General features: G+C 46.7%; 2 protein-coding genes across 5 annotated transcripts; one reads left to right on the top strand and one right to left on the bottom strand.

The window, feature by feature from the left end:
- Nucleotides 1-4891: 4891 nt before the first annotated feature.
- LOC148823897 (flavin-containing monooxygenase 5-like) lies at nt 4892-6903 on the top strand. Its single transcript, XM_088928165.1, has 3 exons — nt 4892-5301; nt 5803-6011; nt 6726-6903. The coding sequence occupies exons 1-3, from the start codon at nt 5170-5172 to the stop codon at nt 6901-6903; spliced, it is 519 nt and encodes a 172-aa protein (XP_088784291.1). The 5' UTR covers nt 4892-5169.
- On the bottom strand, nt 5207-19561 carry LOC148823896 (flavin-containing monooxygenase 5-like). 4 transcript variants are annotated; one of them, XR_016093721.1, is made up of 10 exons: nt 19510-19561; nt 18517-18653; nt 15194-15382; nt 14288-14453; nt 13926-14068; nt 13101-13300; nt 12152-12507; nt 11532-11604; nt 9241-10705; nt 5207-5286 (listed from the first exon to the last, which is right to left on the bottom strand). XR_016093721.1 is itself a non-coding variant. In XM_088926933.1 (9 exons), the coding sequence occupies exons 2-9, from the start codon at nt 18646-18648 to the stop codon at nt 10300-10302; spliced, it is 1665 nt and encodes a 554-aa protein (XP_088783059.1). In that variant the 5' UTR covers nt 18649-18653; nt 19510-19561; the 3' UTR covers nt 9100-10299. The 4 variants fall into 4 exon arrangements, 1 of the variants encoding a protein (XP_088783059.1); XR_016093723.1 differs by having other exon boundaries at nt 14288-14402; XR_016093722.1 differs by lacking the exon at nt 5207-5286 and adding an exon at nt 6919-6935.
- Between the last annotated feature and the right edge of the window lie 857 nt (nt 19562-20418).

The following is a 20418-nucleotide window of genomic DNA, read 5'->3' as shown; positions in this document are numbered from 1 at the left end:
GCAGGGGGCGCTCACCCTGCGGTCTGTGTGGGTCGTAATGCCCCAGTATAGTGACGGGGACACTATACTGTAAACAGGCGCCATGCTTTGGATGAGACGTAAAACCGAGGTCCTGACTCTCTGTGGTCATTAAAAATCCCAGGGTTCTTCTCGAAAAGAGTAGGGGTGTAACCCCGGTGTCCTGGCCAAATTTCCCATTGGCCCTTACCAATCATGGGCTCCTAGTAAACCCCATCTATGAATTGGCTTCATCACTCTGCTCTCCTCCCCACTGAGAGCTGATGTGTGGTGAGCGGGCTCTGCACCCCAGGGGTCACCAGTCTGAGCCTGTGTGGTGAGCGTTTATTTTAAAAAAGCAGCCTGTTGTAAAAATCATAGTTGAGCAAACGTGTGCCTTCGGAGTGAATCTAATGTATGGAGATGAAAGATCTATAAAAAACGCCGTCTCTAAAGGTTAAGAACATGTTTTACCAGTACAGCTTCACAGCGAAGGGGGAAGAGGTAAATACTTCCATATTGGGGTGCTGATGGAGGTGCTCCCATGGCACCCTCACCTGGGGCTGAGCGAGATGTGATGACAATGAGAACATGCCCAGGCTCTGCCTCTGCTGCTGGCGTCTCCACCACTACTCAGAAAATCCCTCCACCAGCAGGAGGCTGCTTATCCTGCTGAGACTGGCAAGCCAGAGGCCATCCTGGGAGCAGATAGCACCAGGTGGCACTGAGGGCACACTACTGCTTTCTCCCTGCAGGGGGCACCAGGCCTTTGCTGGGCTACAGAGAAAAACCATTCAAACCTGGGACAAAACCGGAGAACTTGGACAAAGCCAGGAACAACATGCAAACTCCCCCCAGAGAGATGCACAGCGGGTTGAATTGCTAAAAAAGTTGAACTGGAAATAAGAGGAAACAATCCTGACCCTGAGGTCACCCAATCCTGGGGAGTAGAGAGGGGCGCTAGAATTACTAATCCCAGTTTATTTCACTTGACAGTTGGGGTCTCAGATTTTCCGGTCAAGGGGACACCAGTAAAACATGCTCCACAGACTGAGGTTCATGTGTGGCGAAGGATGTGGAGTTTGCAGTTTTATATGTGCTCTACAGAGCATTACATACTGATCCAGTACAGAGCACTCACCCTGTACCTGTCACGCCCTCTGCAGCCAGAGGGCGCTCCTTCTCTGTCCTGTCTCTCATTTTCGGCTTTCTGCTGTCCTTCCGGTGTTTCTCTCTCTCTGGGGCTATATATTTACGGGTCTTTCAGTCTGCCTGGGCTCAGCATTGACGTTCTGGTGCTAGGCGGGTTTCAGGACATCTGGTCGCCCCACGTCCGCTACCCGAGGGCATAGGTTTCTATACGGCATTCCCTGAACTGCTGAGCCTGGGCTTCCACCCGTCTCGCCGCTATGCATAGGGTCTTTTCACTCTCCTGCCTCTCCACGGTCTGTTCCTCCGACACCCGCGACAGTACCCTCTTCACTGTCACCCCCTTCAACTTCAGACCCTCAGCTACATACAAAGGAACAATTAAAACACTTTATGATGAGAAAAACAAGGTTAATAATAATTGCTTACACCTATATAGGGCTTTTCTGGACACTCCACTCACAGTGCTTTACAGGTAATGGGGACTCCCCTCCACCACCACCAATGTGCAGTCTCCACCTGGATGATGCTCCAGTACTCTCACCCCACACCAGCTCTCAGTGGGGAGGAGAACAGAGTGATGAAGCCAATTCATTGAGGGGGATTATTAGGAGGCCATGATTGGTAAAGGCCACTGGGAAATTTGGCCAGGACGCTAGTGTAACACCCTACTCTTTTCAAGAAGCACCCTGGGATTTTTAATGACCACAGAGAGTCAGGACCTCGGTTTTATGTCTCATCCAAAGGATGGCACCTTTTTACAATATAGAGTCCCCGTCACTATACTGGGGTATTAGGAACCACATAGACCGCAGGATGAGCGCCCCCTACTCGCCCCACTAACACCAACACTAACTTCCAGCATTTCAGGTTCATCATTGACAGAATTCCTCACGTTTCTCAATTGCCAGCATTTCAGAGCTCCAGGCCCACACAGGTCTCTACAGCACTTCTTGCAGTTGTGTTCTGCTGATGTCTAAATACACTACAGATGCAAGCTGAAGAGAGCTCAGTCATTCCCTCATGGGCTCTTTTAAAACCTTCCGATTCCATGTTTAAGGTACAACATGTTTACTATGCTTACAGAAACTCACAGCCCAGCATGGTCTAGGCAAGCCAGAGTCTTATCCAGAGGTGTCATTGCTGGGTGGGCATATGTGACACAGAGGCATCATCAGTCTTTTTCAGGTACCCCTCCAGGTAAATACTGATGCTTTCCCAGAGCTGTGGATAACCCAGAGCAGAGCACTGCCACCCCCTCACCACACACACAGCAGGCTAGAGACTGGGACGAGAGAGGTCAGTAATATAGTTCAGTAATACAGACAGGTCTTGGCAAGTTTAGAAATCTCTTCCATAGCTGTCATTCCGATCTATTGTTTGTCAATTGACTGCATAATGGGTTCTCTGCAGATGAGATTTTGCAGGTAGTAAGTGGATTTCAGAATGTGTTGAGCATACTACTACACGGGTCATCAGAGAGGAGTTTAAACAGATTCCCTGCTGACCCCATCAAACACAGACCCCTCTTACAATCTACTGGACCAGTAAAACTGCATGTTAAGAAATGATCCCATCTAGGTCACCCGTGACCAGAAGAGTATAACAGTGTCGTGCATCACATGACAGTAGGTAGTGTGTAATCCATAGACTTTTCAATTAGTCCAACTTTAACTCTGTATCTGTTTGCCCCTCTGTTAACCCTGCTGTCTTCTAATGGTTCTCAGAGTGTTTGAGGGTCGGTTTTGTTCAGCTGTCTGTTACACTCTGCACGTTCAGGAATGTGCCTTCAGGAGCAATTAACACAATTAGCGATTGCTCGCCGTGTGCTCTGGTCCTCACCTGGAAGCTCGTGCACTCTGGGCCTGTGCTGACATCAATGGTAGGAAAGAGAGATGTCTTGTAGTTTTCTGTGGAAAAAGGCAGATATCAGTAATTCTTACATCTGTTGTATTGCTGGTCATCCGAGAGGATCACAAAGGGTTTTCTCTTTTTAAACAAAACACTTCCTCTTCCACTAAAGTACAACCCCCTGCTGAGTGACACATGGTGGCATAAGGTAATGAAGACATTACTTTAGCAGCTGAATTGAGGGGGGAAACTCAGGGAGGCTAGATATTGAAGACCCAAGAGCAGAATTTAACCAGAAGACCTGTTTAATTAGGACACTAGGGTTAACAAACATGCTCTTGCAATGTTAGGGGGATCTTTAATGTCCAAGTGGTCAGGACCTTGGTATCACATCAGGTTCAGAGGAATCTGCTTGCTAGCACCTCCTACAGCAGTGACCTCAGTCACCATACAGGGGCGTTGGTTTGGAAATTGTGGTAAAGACCTACTGGTCTGTCACCACTTTGGATAGTAATTTGATTTTCCTAGGCGGCCAACAGTACAGTACTGACCAGGACCAGCATTGTGTAGCTTCTGAGATCTGAGGAGATCAGGGTAGACAGGTAGGATTTTGTCATAAATTGCCATGTCTTTTCTTGTACACAGAGTAAGACATTTTCCTTTTTTATGACTGGTTTCCTACTCAATTTGATGTATGCTCAGACTTTACACGGTGAAAGTCAGACAAGACTTTCCTGTTTGGCAAGAATATTAATTTCATTTAGGCGGCAGTGCACGGGCTGAGCAGTCCATGCAACTTACATTTCCAGGCTCTGGGATGAAAGTTGTCGCACTGGAGCTGGAAAATACGGAGCCTGGGAGGGGCCATCAGTAAGAACAGAAAGTTATAGCGATGGCCCCCAATGGCCCCTCCCAGGCTCCTTACAGAATGGAATGCGGTTTTTGTTATGAAAATTATATAGTACAAGTTTTTGTAACGTGCTAATGCGTATACTTATACTTAAAGTCAATTCTATTATGTTTGGAGCATTTTGTGTAATATGATGTACATACAGTATGTAAGCCCCGTATGAATTCAGACAGGAGTAATAATATCAGTGACAGGGAGGGGTAATCAATTGAAGCCGTGGTGAAAAGAAATTAGCTTTAGGTGTGGGGCGCTTGTGTAACTTATTGGCAGGCTCATTGCCAGGTCATGACTTACATACTGTACTTGCAACCAATTAACAGGGACCAGAGGCTGTCACAGTTTTTGAAAAGGATAAATGCAGGGAGTTTAGAGGCAGGACAACAGAGACGGTGAGGTTGCGAAAAGGGAAATCAGAGAAAGACACCCAGTCACCGCCATTCAACAGTCTGGGCAAGAAGACAAGAGAAGTGGTGCCACAAGACTTGTTCTACAAAGTTTTAATACATCAAGAGGGTAAGAAAAATGTTCTTATGGAGTATGCGTCTGAATAAACTTTTAATGTTTGTAATGTTTTATAAATGGGGAATATGTAAAGCATTAAGAGAGCAGCAGGAATGTGACAATAACCTGAACTGCCTATAATAAAAAACACACTGCTCAAAGAAGGTAACTCGTTCCATCTCTGTTACTTCAGAAACGTATTAACGTATATAAACTTTGTCTTCTTATCCATTTATAAGCTCTCTTATTCATTTAAGTACCTCTTGTAAACAACTTTGTTGTTTATCTGGTTTATTACTTAAAATATTTTTTCAACATTTGGCTGCAAGAAAAACGTATTTATGGTAATCTTGGTTGCATCATTTATATTTTCCCACTAATGAATTAAAGTACAGAGGTAATTATTAGAAATCCCATTTTAAGAGCCAGAATTCAAAAGGGCATAGTGGAAATCAACTCAATGGTCTTCTTCAGAATCGGCACAACACAAACCAGAGGACAAAAGTGAAAACTACAGTTCCAAAGAGAGAAAAGGGAGGCGCTTCTTTACGTAAAGGGTGGTGGGGGTCTGGAACAAGCTCATGTTATTGAAGACGATACCCCGGCTGCTTTCAGGAAACAGCTGGATGAGAGGCTCAGGTCAGAGAAGTATCAAAGGGCAGGATGTGCAGGAGCGTCCCTCAGTCTGTGCAGTTTGACTTAATTCAGAGTAAATCCCCCCGTCTCTCTCTGCGGCCCCCTGTCTTCTCCGCACAGCTGAGATGGCGTGTCGTGTTGCTGTGATCGGGGCCGGGTGTTCTGGGCTGGCCTGTATCAAGTGCTGTCTGGATGAAGGTCTGGAGCCAGTCTGCTTCGAGAGCAGCGATGACATCGGGGGTCTGTGGAGGTTCAAGGTGAGAACAGCTTTTATTTCAGCACTGAGAAGGAGATACTGGTTATACAGCAGTACAACTGCCAGCGAACGAGTGGAAAGTTCTGTGTGCATAACTTCTAAATTGGACAGTAGTCTAAGTAGTCCTTCTTGATCATACTGTTAATTATCCTTGGTAGTGCCAGCATGTTTTCACCTACTGGATGCATTAAGATGCTCATTTTTAAGACTTTAGGACTGCGCTGGTCTAGGCTGGAGTTTTTAACCTTTTCAGTTAAAATCTGTTTCAGCAAAAGAAAATTCTCCATGCATGTATGTTTCATGGCAATGGCATGTCTTTCTGTATTATAGTTTTACATGTACTGTGTACTGTAAGGTCAAGATAACTTCAGATGAATGGTTCAACAAAAGTGTTAAATTTCACGTTTTCCACCTTCTCTGGCCTCTTTTCAAGGCACACATTGCAATGATGACCCACTGCCCAATTTAATTACTTTACCCCCTCATTGCCTCTATCTCTCAGGAGAAGCCTGAGGCTGGCCAGGCCAACATATATCGATCTGTCACTGTCAACACTTCCAAAGAGATAATGTCCTATAGCGACTTTCCTGTGCCGGCACAGTTCCCCAACTACATGCACAACTCGCGCCTGCTGGAGTATTTCCACCTGTACGCTGAGCACTTCCAGCTGCGCCCTCACATCCACTTCCAGGTCAGAACAATTTACTATTCGTGTCAGTCTTACTTCCCACTGTGACAAAGAGCTGCAGCACTTGTGTGGGTGTGGCTGTTCATTCCCTTCTTGTACTTATTCACCATGTTCAGGACTGATTTTCCTCTACTGTTGCACACACTAAATTGATATTTCTCACGACACCTGGAGACCCAGAAGGTTCACCGGGTGTCATTTCCCCACAGTTTTGACTGCTCAATGGGAGAGTTACTTTGCAAGTGCCAAGTTCTTTATGTGTTTTTACAGTTTGCATAATTCAGAGATAAATTTGGTTGTCATTCTGAAAAAAAATATCAATAGTGAAGAGTGCTCTTAAGGTAAAAAATGGCCTATCTCATTTCTTTGGCAGCAGAAATCTTGATATAGTATGAAGGACAGGGGCAGGAGGAAATAATCGTGCCATGTGTCATGTGCCTTCAAGAAATGTCACATTTCAATTGATTTCCATAGCAGCCCTAAGGAAGGCTAATGGATGGTAGAACACATTGAACACGTTGAAGATGAGTTGTTGGAAAGGTTCCTGGGATATTTGTTTTCAGGCATTATAAAGTCAGAAATACTTACAGTACTAAATCATCTATTGTCACAGCCAGAACCCAGGCTTTCAATATACAAGAGATGTTCACGTGCAGGGTAGGTGCGAGCATAATTAACTGGGCTCCTCTGTGTCTGTACTGTATGTGTGTGTGTGTACCTCCGACCCATGTTCTCAGTGTAAAGCAGTGCCCGGATTTTTTCCGCTCCGGACAGTGGGAGGTAGTTACTGTGAGCAAAGATGGACAGGAAGTCTACATTTTTGACCGGGTCCTGGTCTGTACGGGAGTCTACACCCACCCACACCTACCACTGAATGACTTTGCAGGTATCCGACTTTCACAGAGACTCTCTTGACACCTTTTCCATTTGTCTACGTCCACATTTACCTGGAAATAGATATTTCTGTAGCTGAACACCATTCAGCAGGAGGGTGTCTCTAAATACTCTATGTACAGTACCAATGAACTGGGGAGTAGATAGACTGTACACTTGGTTCAGAACTTCACACCTGAACTTGGAAGCAAACCATACTACTGATGCTCATTTTCAGTAGAGCTGCAAAAGTCTTTAAATCTCTAGTTCTTGTCTTATTTCAGCTTACATTTTTACCCAGTTTACGACAGAAATTGACTTAACAGTTAATTTTTGAATAGTGAATCTTCCATCAATAAGGGTTCAGTCAAATCTTTTCAAAACCAGCTGTACTCTACATAACATAGTGCTTGCCTTACTTGGTTTTTACTATAATTTCTGTTTCTTCTAACAAAGTGTGACGTTTCAAAACACACCAGGATTCACAGACATTATCATCTGCCATATACAGTGGTGTGAAAAAGTGTTTGCCCCCTTCCTGATTTCTTATTTTTTTGCATGTTTGTCACATTGAAATGTTTCAGATCATCAAACAAATTGAAATATTAGACAAAGATAACACAAGTAAACACAAAATGCAGTTTTTAAATGAAGGTTTTTATTATTAAGGGAAAAAAAAATCCAAACCTACATGGCCCTGTGTGAAAAAGTGATTGCCCCCTAAACCTAATAACTGGTTGGGCCACCCTTAGCAGCAACAACTGAAATCAAGCGTTTGCGATAACTGGCAATGAGTCTTTTACAGCGCTGTGGAGGAATTTTGGCCCACTCATCTTTGCAGAATTGTTGTAATTCAGCCACATTGGAGGGTTTTCAAGCCTTAACCGCTTTTTTAAGGTCATGCCACAACATCTCAATCGGATTCAGGTCAGGACTTTGACTAGGTCACTCCAAAGTCCTCATTTTGTTTTTCTTAAGCCATTCAGAGGTGGACTTGCTGGTGTGTTTTGGATCATTGTCCTGCTGCTGAACCCAAGTGCGCTTCAGCTTGAGGTCACGAACAGATGGCCGGACATTCTCCTTCAGGATTTTTTGGTAGACGGCAGAATTCATGGTTCCATTTACCACAGCAAGTCTTCCAGGTCCTGAAGCAGCAAAACAGCCCCAGACCATCACACTACCACCACATTTTACTGTTGGTATGATGTTCCTTTTCTGAAATGCTGTGTTACTTTTATGCCGGATGTAATGGGACACACACCTTCCAAAAAGTTCAACTTTTGTCTTGTCAGTCCAGAGTATTTTCCCCAAAAGTCTTGGGGATCATCAAGATGTTTTCTGGCAAAACTGAGACGAGCCTTTATGTTCTTTTTGCTCAGCAGTGGTTTTCGTCTTGGCCTGCATGGCAGAGTTCCATTTTTGCCCAGTCTCTTTCTTATGGTGGAGTCATGAACACTGACCTTAACTGAGGCAAGTAAAGCCTGCAGTTCTTTGGATGTTGTTGTGGGGTTTTTTCTGACCTCTTGGATGAGTCGTCGCTGCGCTCTTGGGGTAATTTTGGTCGGCCGGCCACTCCTGGGAAGGTTCACCCCTGTTCCATGTTTTTGCCATTTGTGGATAATGGCTTTCACTGTGGTTCGCTGGAGTCCCAAAGCTTTAGAAATGGCTTTATAACCTTTTCCAGACTGATAAATCTCAATTACTCCGTTTCTCATTTGTTCCTGAATTTGTTTGGATCGCAGCATGATGTCTAGCTTTTGAGGATCTTTTGGTCTACTTCACTTTGTCAGGCAGGTCCTATTTAAGTGATTTCTTGATTGAGAACAGGTGTGGCAGTAATCAGGCCTGGGTGTGGCTAGAGAAATTGAACTCAGCTTTCCAAAGATGTGATAAACCACAGTTGATTTATGTTTTAACAGGGGGGGCAATCACTTTTTCACACAGGGCCATGTAGGTTTGGATTTTTTTTTCCCCCTTAATAATAAAAACCTTCATTTAAAAACTGCATTTTGTGTTTACTTGTGTTATCTTTGTCTAATATTTCAATTTGTTTGATGATCTGAAACATTTCAGTGTGACAAACATGCAAAAAAATAAGAAATCAGGAAGGAGGCAAACACTTTTTCACACCACTGTATATTCTCACCTCTTTGACCTGGCACCTTAACTGTAGCCCTGTAACCAATGAGGTTTCTCCCACACCTCCTCACATATTGAACGGAGCTTCACATATACAAACACCCGTGGCAACGCATTCGCTTCCACTTGCATCATCCTCCAAGGGGGCAATAAATGAAATATGGTTAATAATTCACCATAAAGCATCTAAAATTAAATAGACTCTATGTAAGGCAAAACAGAACTATGATGCCACTTTACCTGTACATACCGGTACCTCCGCTCCATCACTCTGTCACTGCTTCTTTCAAAGGGCTCCTGCAGAGCTGCTTCACTCTGAAGTTGTGTTGTTTCAACACCTGGTCAATTGTTGCAGTACTGACACTACTGACGTTCGAAAAGGCAATATTGTCTGCAAACATAGCTGCCTGGATTTCCTGCCAATATATGACATTAGTTGCAAACAGCATTTCAACAGCAGCAGCATCCTGTTCAGCACTGCAAACCTTGTCTCGGCCATCAGAGAGTGGTTTTCTGTCAGTTCTTTTATGGGGAACAATACATTTCTGCCAGCCAAAAAGGATGAGAAAGAGAACTCCATTCATTTCATACAGTAACAAAACTGAAGTAATATATGATCTCTTACCTACAGTATTCTCAAGTCTGAATATTCTAAGAGTTTATGCCACAGCTGAACGAGTGAAACCAGGCTGCATCCTTTGGCCAGGTCTTCTTCTACTCCTTTGAGCAGCTCTATCTGGGCCTGAGATACCTTTCTTCCTCCTCTTTGACCATCTGTCTCCAACCTCTTTTATATGTGATTATGAACTAAGTGGTTAGTTAACAATTAGGGAACGATTATTTGCATGTGTGTAATAGGGTGTCACCCACGTGAGAGTGATTGTTATTAATTGGGGGCAAATGACTGAGGTTTGTTTGAGGAGATATTTCAAATTTATTTTTGTCATCTGTAGAGCATTATTTTTTACTGTTTCGCACAAGAGGTGCTTGGCATTTGATATCTGCGTGATTTTGATATCTCAGTAAGATCTAATCATCACACACACCTGGTCAAGTACACAGGACACACCTCACACACACACACCTGATCCAGAACAGAGGACACACCTCACACACACACACCCGGTCCAGTACAGAGGACACGAATGGAAAATGCGTGCTATATAGTAGAAAGAAAGTTACACAGTCAAGCACTCTGCACCAGCGCTGTGATTTTTTTGTGAGTTTTGTTTTCGTTTATCCCAGCAGAGGCTGATGTGTTAATACGTGTTAACAAGACGTGACTCCGACAGCCCAGCCTCACAGTGTCCAGGCTCCAGGCAGCACAGAGAGGTCCCGCAGGAGGGCAGGGGGCTCCCCGCGAATGTAGACGACGGCGGCGGCAGAGAGCAGCAGGGCAGCGGCCGACACCCTGAGCGCCAGCGCCAGGCCGGGGGCCCGGGGCCGGTGTGGGACCCGGCGCGTCCTCAGCGGCTCTTCCACACGCTCCCACTGCGTGAGGATGGCGCTGCGAGCCCCGGCCCACTGGCCCGGCCCGGACAGCCGGTACTGGTACGGGGTGCAGGGGCCCAGCAGCACACTCAGCCCCAGGCGGGGGTCCCGCAGCAGCAGCCCCATCAGGCTGGGCCGCGCCCCGATCTGCGCGGCCAGGCTGTCCAGGTAGGGGATGTAGTCCACCTGGAGGGGGGCCAGTTTCGCAGTGTACCTGTGCGGGGAGAGACAGCCGGTCAGCCAGCTCACACAGCTGAGGGAACCTAGAGCAGGAGAAGTCTGAGCTCTAACATTCAAATTTTTCCTTTAAACATTATTGTTGCTGTGCACAGAACTTAAATGGCTTTTTTAAAATCTTCCATTTCCTCAGATTTTTTTTTAATGGACTTTTTTTTTTTAGAATTTCACAAAAGCAGCTTGTGTGAAGAACGTAAGGGGCCCCTGAGCTGCTCAGCAGGGAGAGGCTGGGCTCTGCAGCCCAGGGGTCACTAGTCTGAGCGTGTCTGAACTGGGGGGCAGACAACTGTCCAGGCACTGCTAGGGACAGGCGGGTCCAAAGTCTGCTTGGATTCAAGTGGCTTCTCAGGCAGCTCTCTGATTGGCTGGACAGCAGTGAGCTCACGGAGTTATCAGGGAGCCACATGACCTCTCTGCCTGGCACCGGGGCAGGGCTGTTCGTGCTGTGGGCTCCTGCTCTGTGTGAAGAAGCTCATGAAACCTGACAGTGAGCTGTTTCAGAGGCTGCATAGGCTGGCTTTACACCCCTTTCATGCCGGTACAAGGCAGTGACAGCTGATGCCAGTTTGAGAGGGCAAAGGAAATGTACAGGAATTCTAAATTAAAAGGTGGTAAAATCTTAAAAATATGTCCATTGGAGGGGTTTTAATGGTAGGTCCTGAAAGATGTCACAGACAGTGTAGGGGCCATGAATGCCTGTTCAGCCACTTTTATACCTGCACTACAGAAGTGATGAGGGATGTACAGTGCTCATGCACAGTCAAGCTACCGTACGTGCTGTCCTCTGGTTGTGTGCAGTTTACCTCCTCTCCATCCTCTTAGTTTCACATTGGATGTCCTTCAGCATCGTCTCCTCTGTGGGCAGCTTGTTAAGCCCTAAGTCACGACAGAACAAACATTCTCAGAGACGGCAAACCTGTAAATCACTTACCACTTAAAGCGTCACTTGAGAGTACGAGGAATGGCTACAACTGGAAAGGCTCATGGCGATGCTAAAATCGATCCAAGAGCACTCTGCCACAGAGATTTCACTGCGTTCTTTCCCCTCTGGTCGCAGGACGATCCTGCTCATTTGAACTCCTTCAGAGTCTCATACCTTGGTGTCCTGATGAGTTACTGTGTGGACACTCCCCCTCTGCTCTCTTTATAAAGCAACAGCAGATGATCGCTCAGAGTAACCTCTGGGGGTTTCATAAAAACTCTGCTTTCTGTGAGACTGTTCCGACCTTGAAGCACGCAGCAGGAAAAATGTTCTGCAGTCTCGGACTTTCCCTTATCAAACTGCCTGCTTTGTTAGCAATCAGAGCTGCCCGCACCTTAGCACAGTGTGTCGCTGTCTCTTGCGCATTGACATGCGGTAGAGTGGCAGGAGGGGGGCCTCCAGTCGAGAGTGGGGCTCGGGGGTGAGGAGGGAGACCCTTACCTGCAATGACTCGTGTCGCCCAGCGCACCTGCATTTCTGCGATGGGCATGATGGGCCCGCTGGCCTGGAAGAGGCCCACCACAGCCAGGGTGGGCGGCTGGAGGGCGGGAGGGAAGAGGTGCTTGTACAGGGCCAGCCGCTGCCCAGGCAGGGTGAAGAGGGAGGCGGGCAGGAAAGGGAAGCTGTACTTGTACCCCGTGCAGAAGACCACAGCGTCGATCCCGTCCTCCACCGTCCCGTCCTCGAACACCACGCTGGAGCCCCTGAACTCGCGCACGTGGGGCTTCATGACGAGCGCCCCCAGGAGGATCCGACAGGGCAGGTCGTCATTGATCAGCGGCCTCTGTTTTAACACCCTGCAGGAGAGGCAGTGGCTTGCAAACGGGTTCTTTGCAGTTCAAATCACAGGGCACAGCTGAGACAGAAACAGTCTGATCACAGACATCATTACTTTAACATTGTTAACTCATCGTTATTTTAATATCATTACCTCATACTTTAATATCGTTATTTCATTTGGCTGACACTCTTGTCCAAAGTGACTTACACATGCAAAGCTGGTGTTTTGTCTTGTTATAGATACTTGACCCACCTGGAATTTAAGTCCATACAAGATTTGGGAAACACCTACATTTAACTAGAATTACATTTCTTTCTTCCTTCTTTAATTGCCTTTACAGATACCTGTTCTTTCAGCTTCCTACAGAGTAATCACTTGCCATTAATGTCAAAATGCACTGTAAGAATTAAGAAGAATTTCTGATTTACTCTGGCTATAATAAAACCATTAAGCAAAGGAAAGGGCCTGCTATCCACCTTGCTATATACTGTACATGTCTTACTGTAATTGTTTATGAACAAAACAATAATACCAAATAAACACTTTATCTACAGGGAACACATTCTGGTAGCTGCAGGAGATGCGCAGACTCTCAGGTGAGCTCAATACCTCTGTTGTGACTGGAGCCCATACACGCTGTGGTCATACTTCTGGTTCAGCGTTCTCTCCCAGAGCCAGTTCACCAGACAGGCAGGCAGCCATTCTGCCAGGAAGCCAACGATCCGTGAGATCTTCGTCATGTCCAGGGGCATCCCTCTGTCCGAAGCACGGCTCATGACCCAGGCCCCCTTACGGGTGCTCAGGAATGTCTGTGAGAGGCGAACAGAGAGAACATTGCAGTGTAATACTTTAGAAACATCAGGAGTTCTGTCCCCGTGGACAGTGTGCGACAGACACCATACTGTCCCCGTGCACAGTGTGTCAGACACCATACTGTCCCCGTGCACAGTGTGTCAGACACCATACTGTCCCCATGCAGTGTGTCAGACACCATACTGTCCCCGTGCACAGTGTGTGTCAGACACCATACTGTCCCCATGCACAGTGTGCGTCAGACACCATACTGTCCCCATGCACAATACTGTCCCTGTGCAGTGTTTCAGACACCAGACTGTCCCCGTGCACAGTGTGTGTCAGACACCAGACTGTCCCTGTGCACAGTGTGTCAGACACCAGACTGTCCCCGTGCACAGTGTGTGTCAGACACCAGACTGTCCCCATGCACGGTGTGCATCAGACACCATAATGCCCCCGTGCAGTGTGTCAGACACCAGTTCTGTTCTCTAGTCGAAGCAATAATGTAAATTTGTACAGGTGCTGGTCTCTGAAGGACTGCAGAAGGCAGGTTGCAACACACAACTCTGTAGTGTCACCTTTCTGCGCCTTCAGCTTTAGTTTAAGGGCGGGTTTGAGACTGCATGGAACTGTACACACCTGTTCAGCCACTCTGCTCATCTCCACAGCGATGTCCCCTCCAGAATTTCCAATCCCTACCACCATGACCCTTTTCCCACGGAATTTATCCGGATCCTTGTACTCCCAGCCATGAAAGTGCTGTCCCTCAAACGTCGCGATGCCTAGCATTGACCCATGGAGTGAGAAGAACAGGGTCATTGGTTTCGGGCCGTTTAAAAAGCATCAAGAAATGCCAGGTACCAGCTCAGCTACTGTAGTTTCTGGATTCGGGTTTCCTGCCTTCCTTCTCCTGTTCGGCAGATAACTACCCAGCCGAGCTCTTTCCTCCTCAGGTCATATCATCGGCAAGTTGCAGGGGAGAGTGGGAAGACTGCGCCTACCTGGAAAGTCTCCGAGGGGCAGAAGTGGCTGAGTATAGTGTCCCGTGCAGACCAGCACCCCATCGAAGACGAAGCTCTCCTCCTGTCCCTCTCTGTCCACCGTCAGCACCTCCCACTGGCCGGAGCGAGAGAAATCCGGGCGCTGCTTCACACTGAGCACGGTGGTCTGACAGCCACAGGGAATCACACAGCGCACATACTGTTACTCACACACATTCCTGGGGAGCAGAACTGACATGCTGAAGAAACTGCTTTGTAAGATTGTGAGGGGACCTGATACGGGTTTTTTCAAATCCCTAAAGGCACTGACAAAGTCAACCAAGCAGACACATTCAGCATCAACAGAGGACATAAATGGAAACTACACGAAAGAGCATTGAAAACTGAGAACAGCAGGCACTTCTTTACCCAAAGAGCTGTGGGGGAGTGGAACAAGCTCTTCCATGTTGTTGAAGCTGATATTCCAGCTTCTCTACAGACACATCCTTGGATCAATCAGCTACTAACCAGTAAACAGGCCAGAAGAACCAGTGGATGGCCTCTCGTTTGTAAATGTTTTTGTGCTCTTTAGTGCCACATTGTAGAAGCTATAATGCTTAAGTGCATTATAAGGGAGGAATGAACATGGGACTACTTGCAATTACTGACCTGGAGTGAAAAGTTTTCACTGTTGTAAGATGTCTATTCACTTAAGTACCTGTGCTAAATTCGTGTAAAAATATGATAGCGTTGTATGCAATCAGAGTCGAATCCTTCATTTTGCAGCTGGGTGTGTGATATCTCGGCTGGCAATTAGATGGTGCGGCATTCTGCAGAGCAAACCATGGGCAGCACCGCGATGAGACCCTGAGACCCAGAGAAGGGCGCCTCCCGCGGGCGGAGCGCGGGCCGGGACACCGGAGTCACCTGGAAGCGGATGTGAGGGAGCAGCTGGAAGTGCTCGGCGTACAGGCAGTAGTACTCCAGCAGGCGCGAGCTGTGCATGTAGTTGGGGAAGTGGGCGGGGAAGGGGAAATCGCTGAAGCACATCATCTCCTTCGAGGTGTTGACGACGAGGGAGCGGTAGATACTGGCCCTGCCAGGCTCAGGCTTCTCCTGCCAAGAAGGGAGCGAGAGCAGTCGTGAGCGAGGCTGAGCTAGAGAGAGAGGCCTGGCACGCGCAGGGCGCTTTAAGACATCTGTGGTCTCTTTGCAAGCACTCCAGTGTGAAAACCACGCGCTCTGGAGCAAGGGAATTCGAGAAGTACGCAAATGGGACCAGAGAGAGCCTCTCACTTGAAGAACAATACACCTGAGGACTCCAACATCACCCATACCTGCCACACTGCAAACTAGGGGTGGGTTGTGCGCCACCTAGTGGCTACAGAGGACATCAACACCCTCCGGCTTGTAACTTGGCAGTCCAATGTATTTCTTGGGTCTGCTTGTACTGTATGTTACCAGATTTTACAGAGCACTTTTAAACAGGCCAACAACCTTAAACTGAGTATGAATTTAAGAGCATTACAGATACTACACAATTTCTAAGACTTTATATGTACTTTTACTACATCTAGTGCAAAACACTTCTTGTGCGAAAGTTAGTGATCGTTTGTGTTCACAGATGACACCGAAACTAATGAAATGCACATAGACCTAGAAACAAAAATGAATTACTGAGCTCACACCTGACAGATGAATGAGAGTCCATGCTGACATCACTTACCTCTGGTAGACAAAGTGTGGAAGCAATAAAAAAGGCAAACAGAGCATGAGGCCACACAACATTCTAAAACAAGTAAGACCTTTTTCAGAATATTGTGCAGAACGTCTATCAACTTCACAAAATGATACTGCTGTGCTAGAAACTGTCCAGAAAAGAACAGCTAGACACATTTCTGGGCTTAAAAGAATGCCCCAAACTGACAGGCTAAATGAACTGAGTCTGTTTATTCCCCAGCAGAGACAGCTCTGAGGGAACCAACTCAAGTACAGTATGAAAAGAGCATTAAGGTCACCGACACTGACATTAAGGTCAACACAGCAGGCTTCTCCAGAATCAACAGTAAACACCGAGCAAAGAACACAAGTGAGATCTACTATTTAAACTGAAAACGGAGGTACTTTTTTACCTAAAGGGTTGTGGGAGTGGGGAACGAGCTACCCAGCCATGTCATAGAAGTCAATACCCTGGCTTCTTTCAAAAACAGCTGCAGTAGATGAGATCCTCTGATTAATACCTCCTAACTACCCAATGAGCAAAACAGGCTGAAAAGCCTCTTCTCGATTTGAAATTTAAGTAGGAAAAAATGCCCCCACTGGGTCTGACGGTAAGCACCTTACTGTAACCCCAGCACCGTAAAGTGCAGGTCCCTCTGACAAGGCAGAAATCACTGCCCTAAGCATATGTCTATACAATGCTGTGAAAAAGTAAGTACACCCCATGAAAAGGTGTGTGTTCTTCAACATATTTGCATGTACAGATATTTGATCTTCATTTCAACAATATTAATAGATAAAGGTGATCTAATTTAACAATTAACAATGAAAAGTATTCTTTGCAATCATTTATTCAACAAAAAAAAAAGTCAGGAATGCAATTGTCTGCTGTGGAAAAAATAAGTCCACCCCCTAGCTTCAATAGCTGGTGTTGCCCCCTTTGGCAGAAATCACTTCTTGTAGGCGTGTCTTGTAATTGTCTATCAGTCTCCTATATCGACTTGGAGAACTTTTTGCCCACCCCTCCTTACAGAGCTCCTTCAACTGTGTGATGTTTGAGGGCTTACTTGCATGTACTGCCTGTTTCAAGCCCCCCAACAGCACTTCTATGGGGTTAAGATCTGGGCTTTGACTTGGCCATTCCACAACCCTCCATTTCTTCTTTTTGAGCCATTCTTTTGTGGATTTTTGTGTCTTGTTGCAAGGTCCATTTACAGCTTGGCTTCAGCTTTTTGACAGATGGCCTCACATGCTCCTAAAGTACTCTCTGGTACAATGGGGAATTCACGGTTGACTCTGGCCCTGGCATTGTGGCCAAACAGCTCTCCCTTTGTCTCAGCCGTCCAGAGCACATTGTTCCAATTGTCCTGAGCTTCATCCAGGTGTTGTCTGGCAGACTTCAGTCGTGCATCTATATTCTTTTTTGAGAGCAGAGGCTTCTCCCTTCCTGACCCTGCACGTAGGGCAAAGTTGTGCAGTCTCTTTCAGATGGTTGACTCATGCACTTTGACATTGACTGAGGCAAGACTTGCCTGTAAATCCCTGGATGTTATCCTGGGGTTCTTGGAGATTTCCTGCAAGAACCTTCCTTTCAGTCAGCTTTTGGGCTGAATTTGGTGGGACGACCTGGCTTGGAGTGATTGCCAGTGGTTTGAATTTTTCTCCATTTGTAGATGATCTTTTGGACAGTGGGGTGATTGACTACAAATTGCTTGGAAATGGCTTTAAAACCCCTCCCAGACTCATAGACATCAACAGTCTTTCTTCTGAGGGCCTCAGAGAGCTCTTTTGATCTTGGCATGATGTAGCCACGCACCTCAATTGCTAAGACCAAACCAGACCACAGGTTTCTGATGTTTATAGTAGGCAGTGCCCTCCAAGTTACTCTCTAATGATGTTCTAATCATTTGCACCTGTTTTGGTGCACCTGATTCTAATTTTAGGCATTTGATGCAATGGTAAAGGTAGGGGTGTACTAACCTTTTCTGCATAAGGAAACTGCATTCCTGTTGATTTAAATAGTACAAATGAGTGCAAAATGTGATTTTTCAATGTTATTTTTTAAACTTAGATCAACTTTATCAATCAGTATTGTTGAAACGATGATCAAATATCCTTTTGTCCACAAATGTAAAAAAAGACAAGCCTTTTCATGGGGTGTACTTACTTTTCCACACCACTGTATATATTATATTCACTCACGAATCACTATAAAAGATCTTCACAGTCTCTATAAGTCTTTAAATTGCCTGTTGCAAAATTTTAAAAAAAGAAACGCGGACTTGCACACTCAAGATTCTATGTACCGTCCAGCTGAAAAAAAGGTTATTCATTTTACGCGATTTAAACTCATAATTCTACTTTTCTAATGTGCATAAGCGAATGAAGTGCAAAGAAATCTCTTCCGTGTGTAATGCAGTGTCCATCGGAGAAAAGACGGCTTTTCTCCCCCCGAACAGCCAGAATCCGTGAAAACCTCCATACGGACTTGTTGGTTTCGCGGAACACCAGCGAGCGAAGCCGGGCCTTGCCTTGAACCGCCACATGCCCCCGATGGCATCGCTGCTCTCGAAACAGACGGGCTCCAGCCCCTCCTCCAGGCAGCTCTTGATGGACACCAGGCCCGAGGGCCCGGCTCCGATCACCGCGACGCGCCGCACCATGTCGTCTGCGGCGAGCGGGGCCGACACAGGAGAGCAGGAAGACACCGACGCGGGTCGACAGCGGAGGCAGACAGAGGGGCAGGAGGGAGATAAAAAGAGAGAGGCGTGAAAGATATTCAAGGGAATGGGGGTCAGAGCACAGGACCGAGGTTGTCTGGCAGTATTAACGTATTTCTATCGACCTGAGGTACAATAAAGCCCTTTCTGACATTCAGTCAAGTGAGGGCGTCTGTAACTGGGAGTCTTCCGTTGGCTGTCTTACCCACTTTATTACTGGGTAAAGTCCAGGGTTGTTATTCTGGAAAGTCTTTGCAGAGAAAAGTTCTGAAGAAAGAAAAGAATTGTGAGCTGAGCTTTTTTTTAGCACAAACATCCGAGAAAAACCCCAAAGACCTTTCTTATTCAGTATGTTTCAATAAATTAACCCCAGTGCCTCACTCAACCTCTCCTGCAACACCAGTCTGGAGGCCCCAGCCCTGCTCGGCAGAGAGTTGCCTTAGAGGAGTTCTATATCCGTGCACAGTTATATATATATCCATGCACAGTTATATATATATCCGTGCACAGGTGTGGGTAATTGTGTGCTGTTTACTCGACTTCAGGAGAAGAGGGCTGATCCTGTGCATTGACGAACCAAACCCGCAGCGCATGTCCGTGACCCAGAGCTCACAGCCAGACCCGGGGCGAGGCAGGAAGAAATCTGCACAAAGATCGGTCAAGTCAGGGGGAAGGATAAACAGCCTGACTAGTGACTGCTCTGGGCCAGTACCTGGGCACGGAGCATGTGGACTCTGGCCCCGGGGCCATACCAGCAATCTGCAAGACCGTCGCCAAGAGCAACAGTAAGAAAGAGCTGCTCACCTGGGTGTCTAACAGGCCAGCTGTGAAGGGGCTCCCTGGCGCTGACAGCGCTCGCTGCGGTCCGAGTGAGCCCAGGAGCCAGAGGTGGGCAAAGTCGCATGGTGAGCTGATGCAATTCGCACTTTGCCCCCCGGCGTTCTGCAGTGTCTGTGAGTTGTTCTTTTCCCCCCTGAGCGTCTGCACAGGCCAGAGAGCCTCTGTCTCCCCTGGCCCCTCCTCACTGGTTTAACCCCGTTGTGACTTTTGTGACGGAAAACCCAGCGGCATCTACCGATCGGACAAAAGGCGAACATCTCCTAGCGCAGTCACGACCGTCCGCTTAGCAGTTGCGGACATCCTTTCAACCCACAATGTGCTTTCACAGACCACAAACAACAAGACACTGAAAAATATTAGCAGAAAATAAACAGAAACATTAGAAGCGGTAGTACAAAATCAGTTTAGAGTCACTCCTAAAAAACAGAATTAAGCTAAAAAAAAAAACTACTTTACACAAATATGCTTGCAGTCTGGTGTACAAGAGTTTGTGAGAACCTTTCAAATCCTGTGAAGCAGAGAAGATCACATGGGTCCCCAATCCAAAAGCACGGAATCCAGGAGATTTCTTCAGGATGAACAGGGAAATATGAACCGGAGGACAAGGAGTGGAACAGAAAGCACTACTTTACACAGGGTTGTGGGAGTGTGGAACAACTTACTCATTCATGTTGCTTAAGTTGATATGCAGGCTTTTCTGGGAAGAAGCCAGGGTGAAATCCTTGGATCAATTCATTACCAATTACCAGAGTGGGCTATAAGGGCCGAATGATGTCCCCCTGTTTTGGGTGGGTGAAGAGGGTATAGGAGGGTTGGGATGAGGCGAGCACAGTGATGGGAAGGGAGGGATGAGAGCCGGTCCAGGAAGTCGGG

This window comes from Atractosteus spatula, chromosome 11 (assembly GCF_055471065.1).
Source record: "Atractosteus spatula isolate fAtrSpa1 chromosome 11, fAtrSpa1.hap1, whole genome shotgun sequence".
Taxonomy (NCBI): domain Eukaryota; kingdom Metazoa; phylum Chordata; class Actinopteri; order Semionotiformes; family Lepisosteidae; genus Atractosteus; species Atractosteus spatula.
Note: the sequence above shows the minus strand (reverse complement) of the source record. Positions and strands in the feature narration are given on the sequence as shown.

Coding starts and splice junctions, on each gene's coding strand:
- LOC148823897 (XM_088928165.1), top strand. CDS start 5,170: ATGGCGTGTCGTGTTGCTGTGATCGGGGCCGGGTGTTCTGGGCTGGCC. Junction 5,302..5,802: donor GGGGTCTGTGGAGGTTCAAG/GTGAGAACAGCT, acceptor TCTATCTCTCAG/GAGAAGCCTGAGGCTGGCCA. Junction 6,012..6,725: donor GTCAGAACAATTTACTATTC/GTGTCAGTCTTA, acceptor CCATGTTCTCAG/TGTAAAGCAGTGCCCGGATT.
- LOC148823896 (XM_088926933.1), bottom strand. CDS start 18,648: ATGGTGCGGCGCGTCGCGGTGATCGGAGCCGGGCCCTCGGGCCTGGTG. Junction 14,069..14,287: donor GCCCCTCGGAGACTTTCCAG/GTAGGCGCAGTC, acceptor GGTCAATGCTAG/GCATCGCGACGTTTGAGGGA. Junction 13,301..13,925: donor TGAGCAGAGTGGCTGAACAG/GTGTGTACAGTT, acceptor CGCCTCTCACAG/ACATTCCTGAGCACCCGTAA.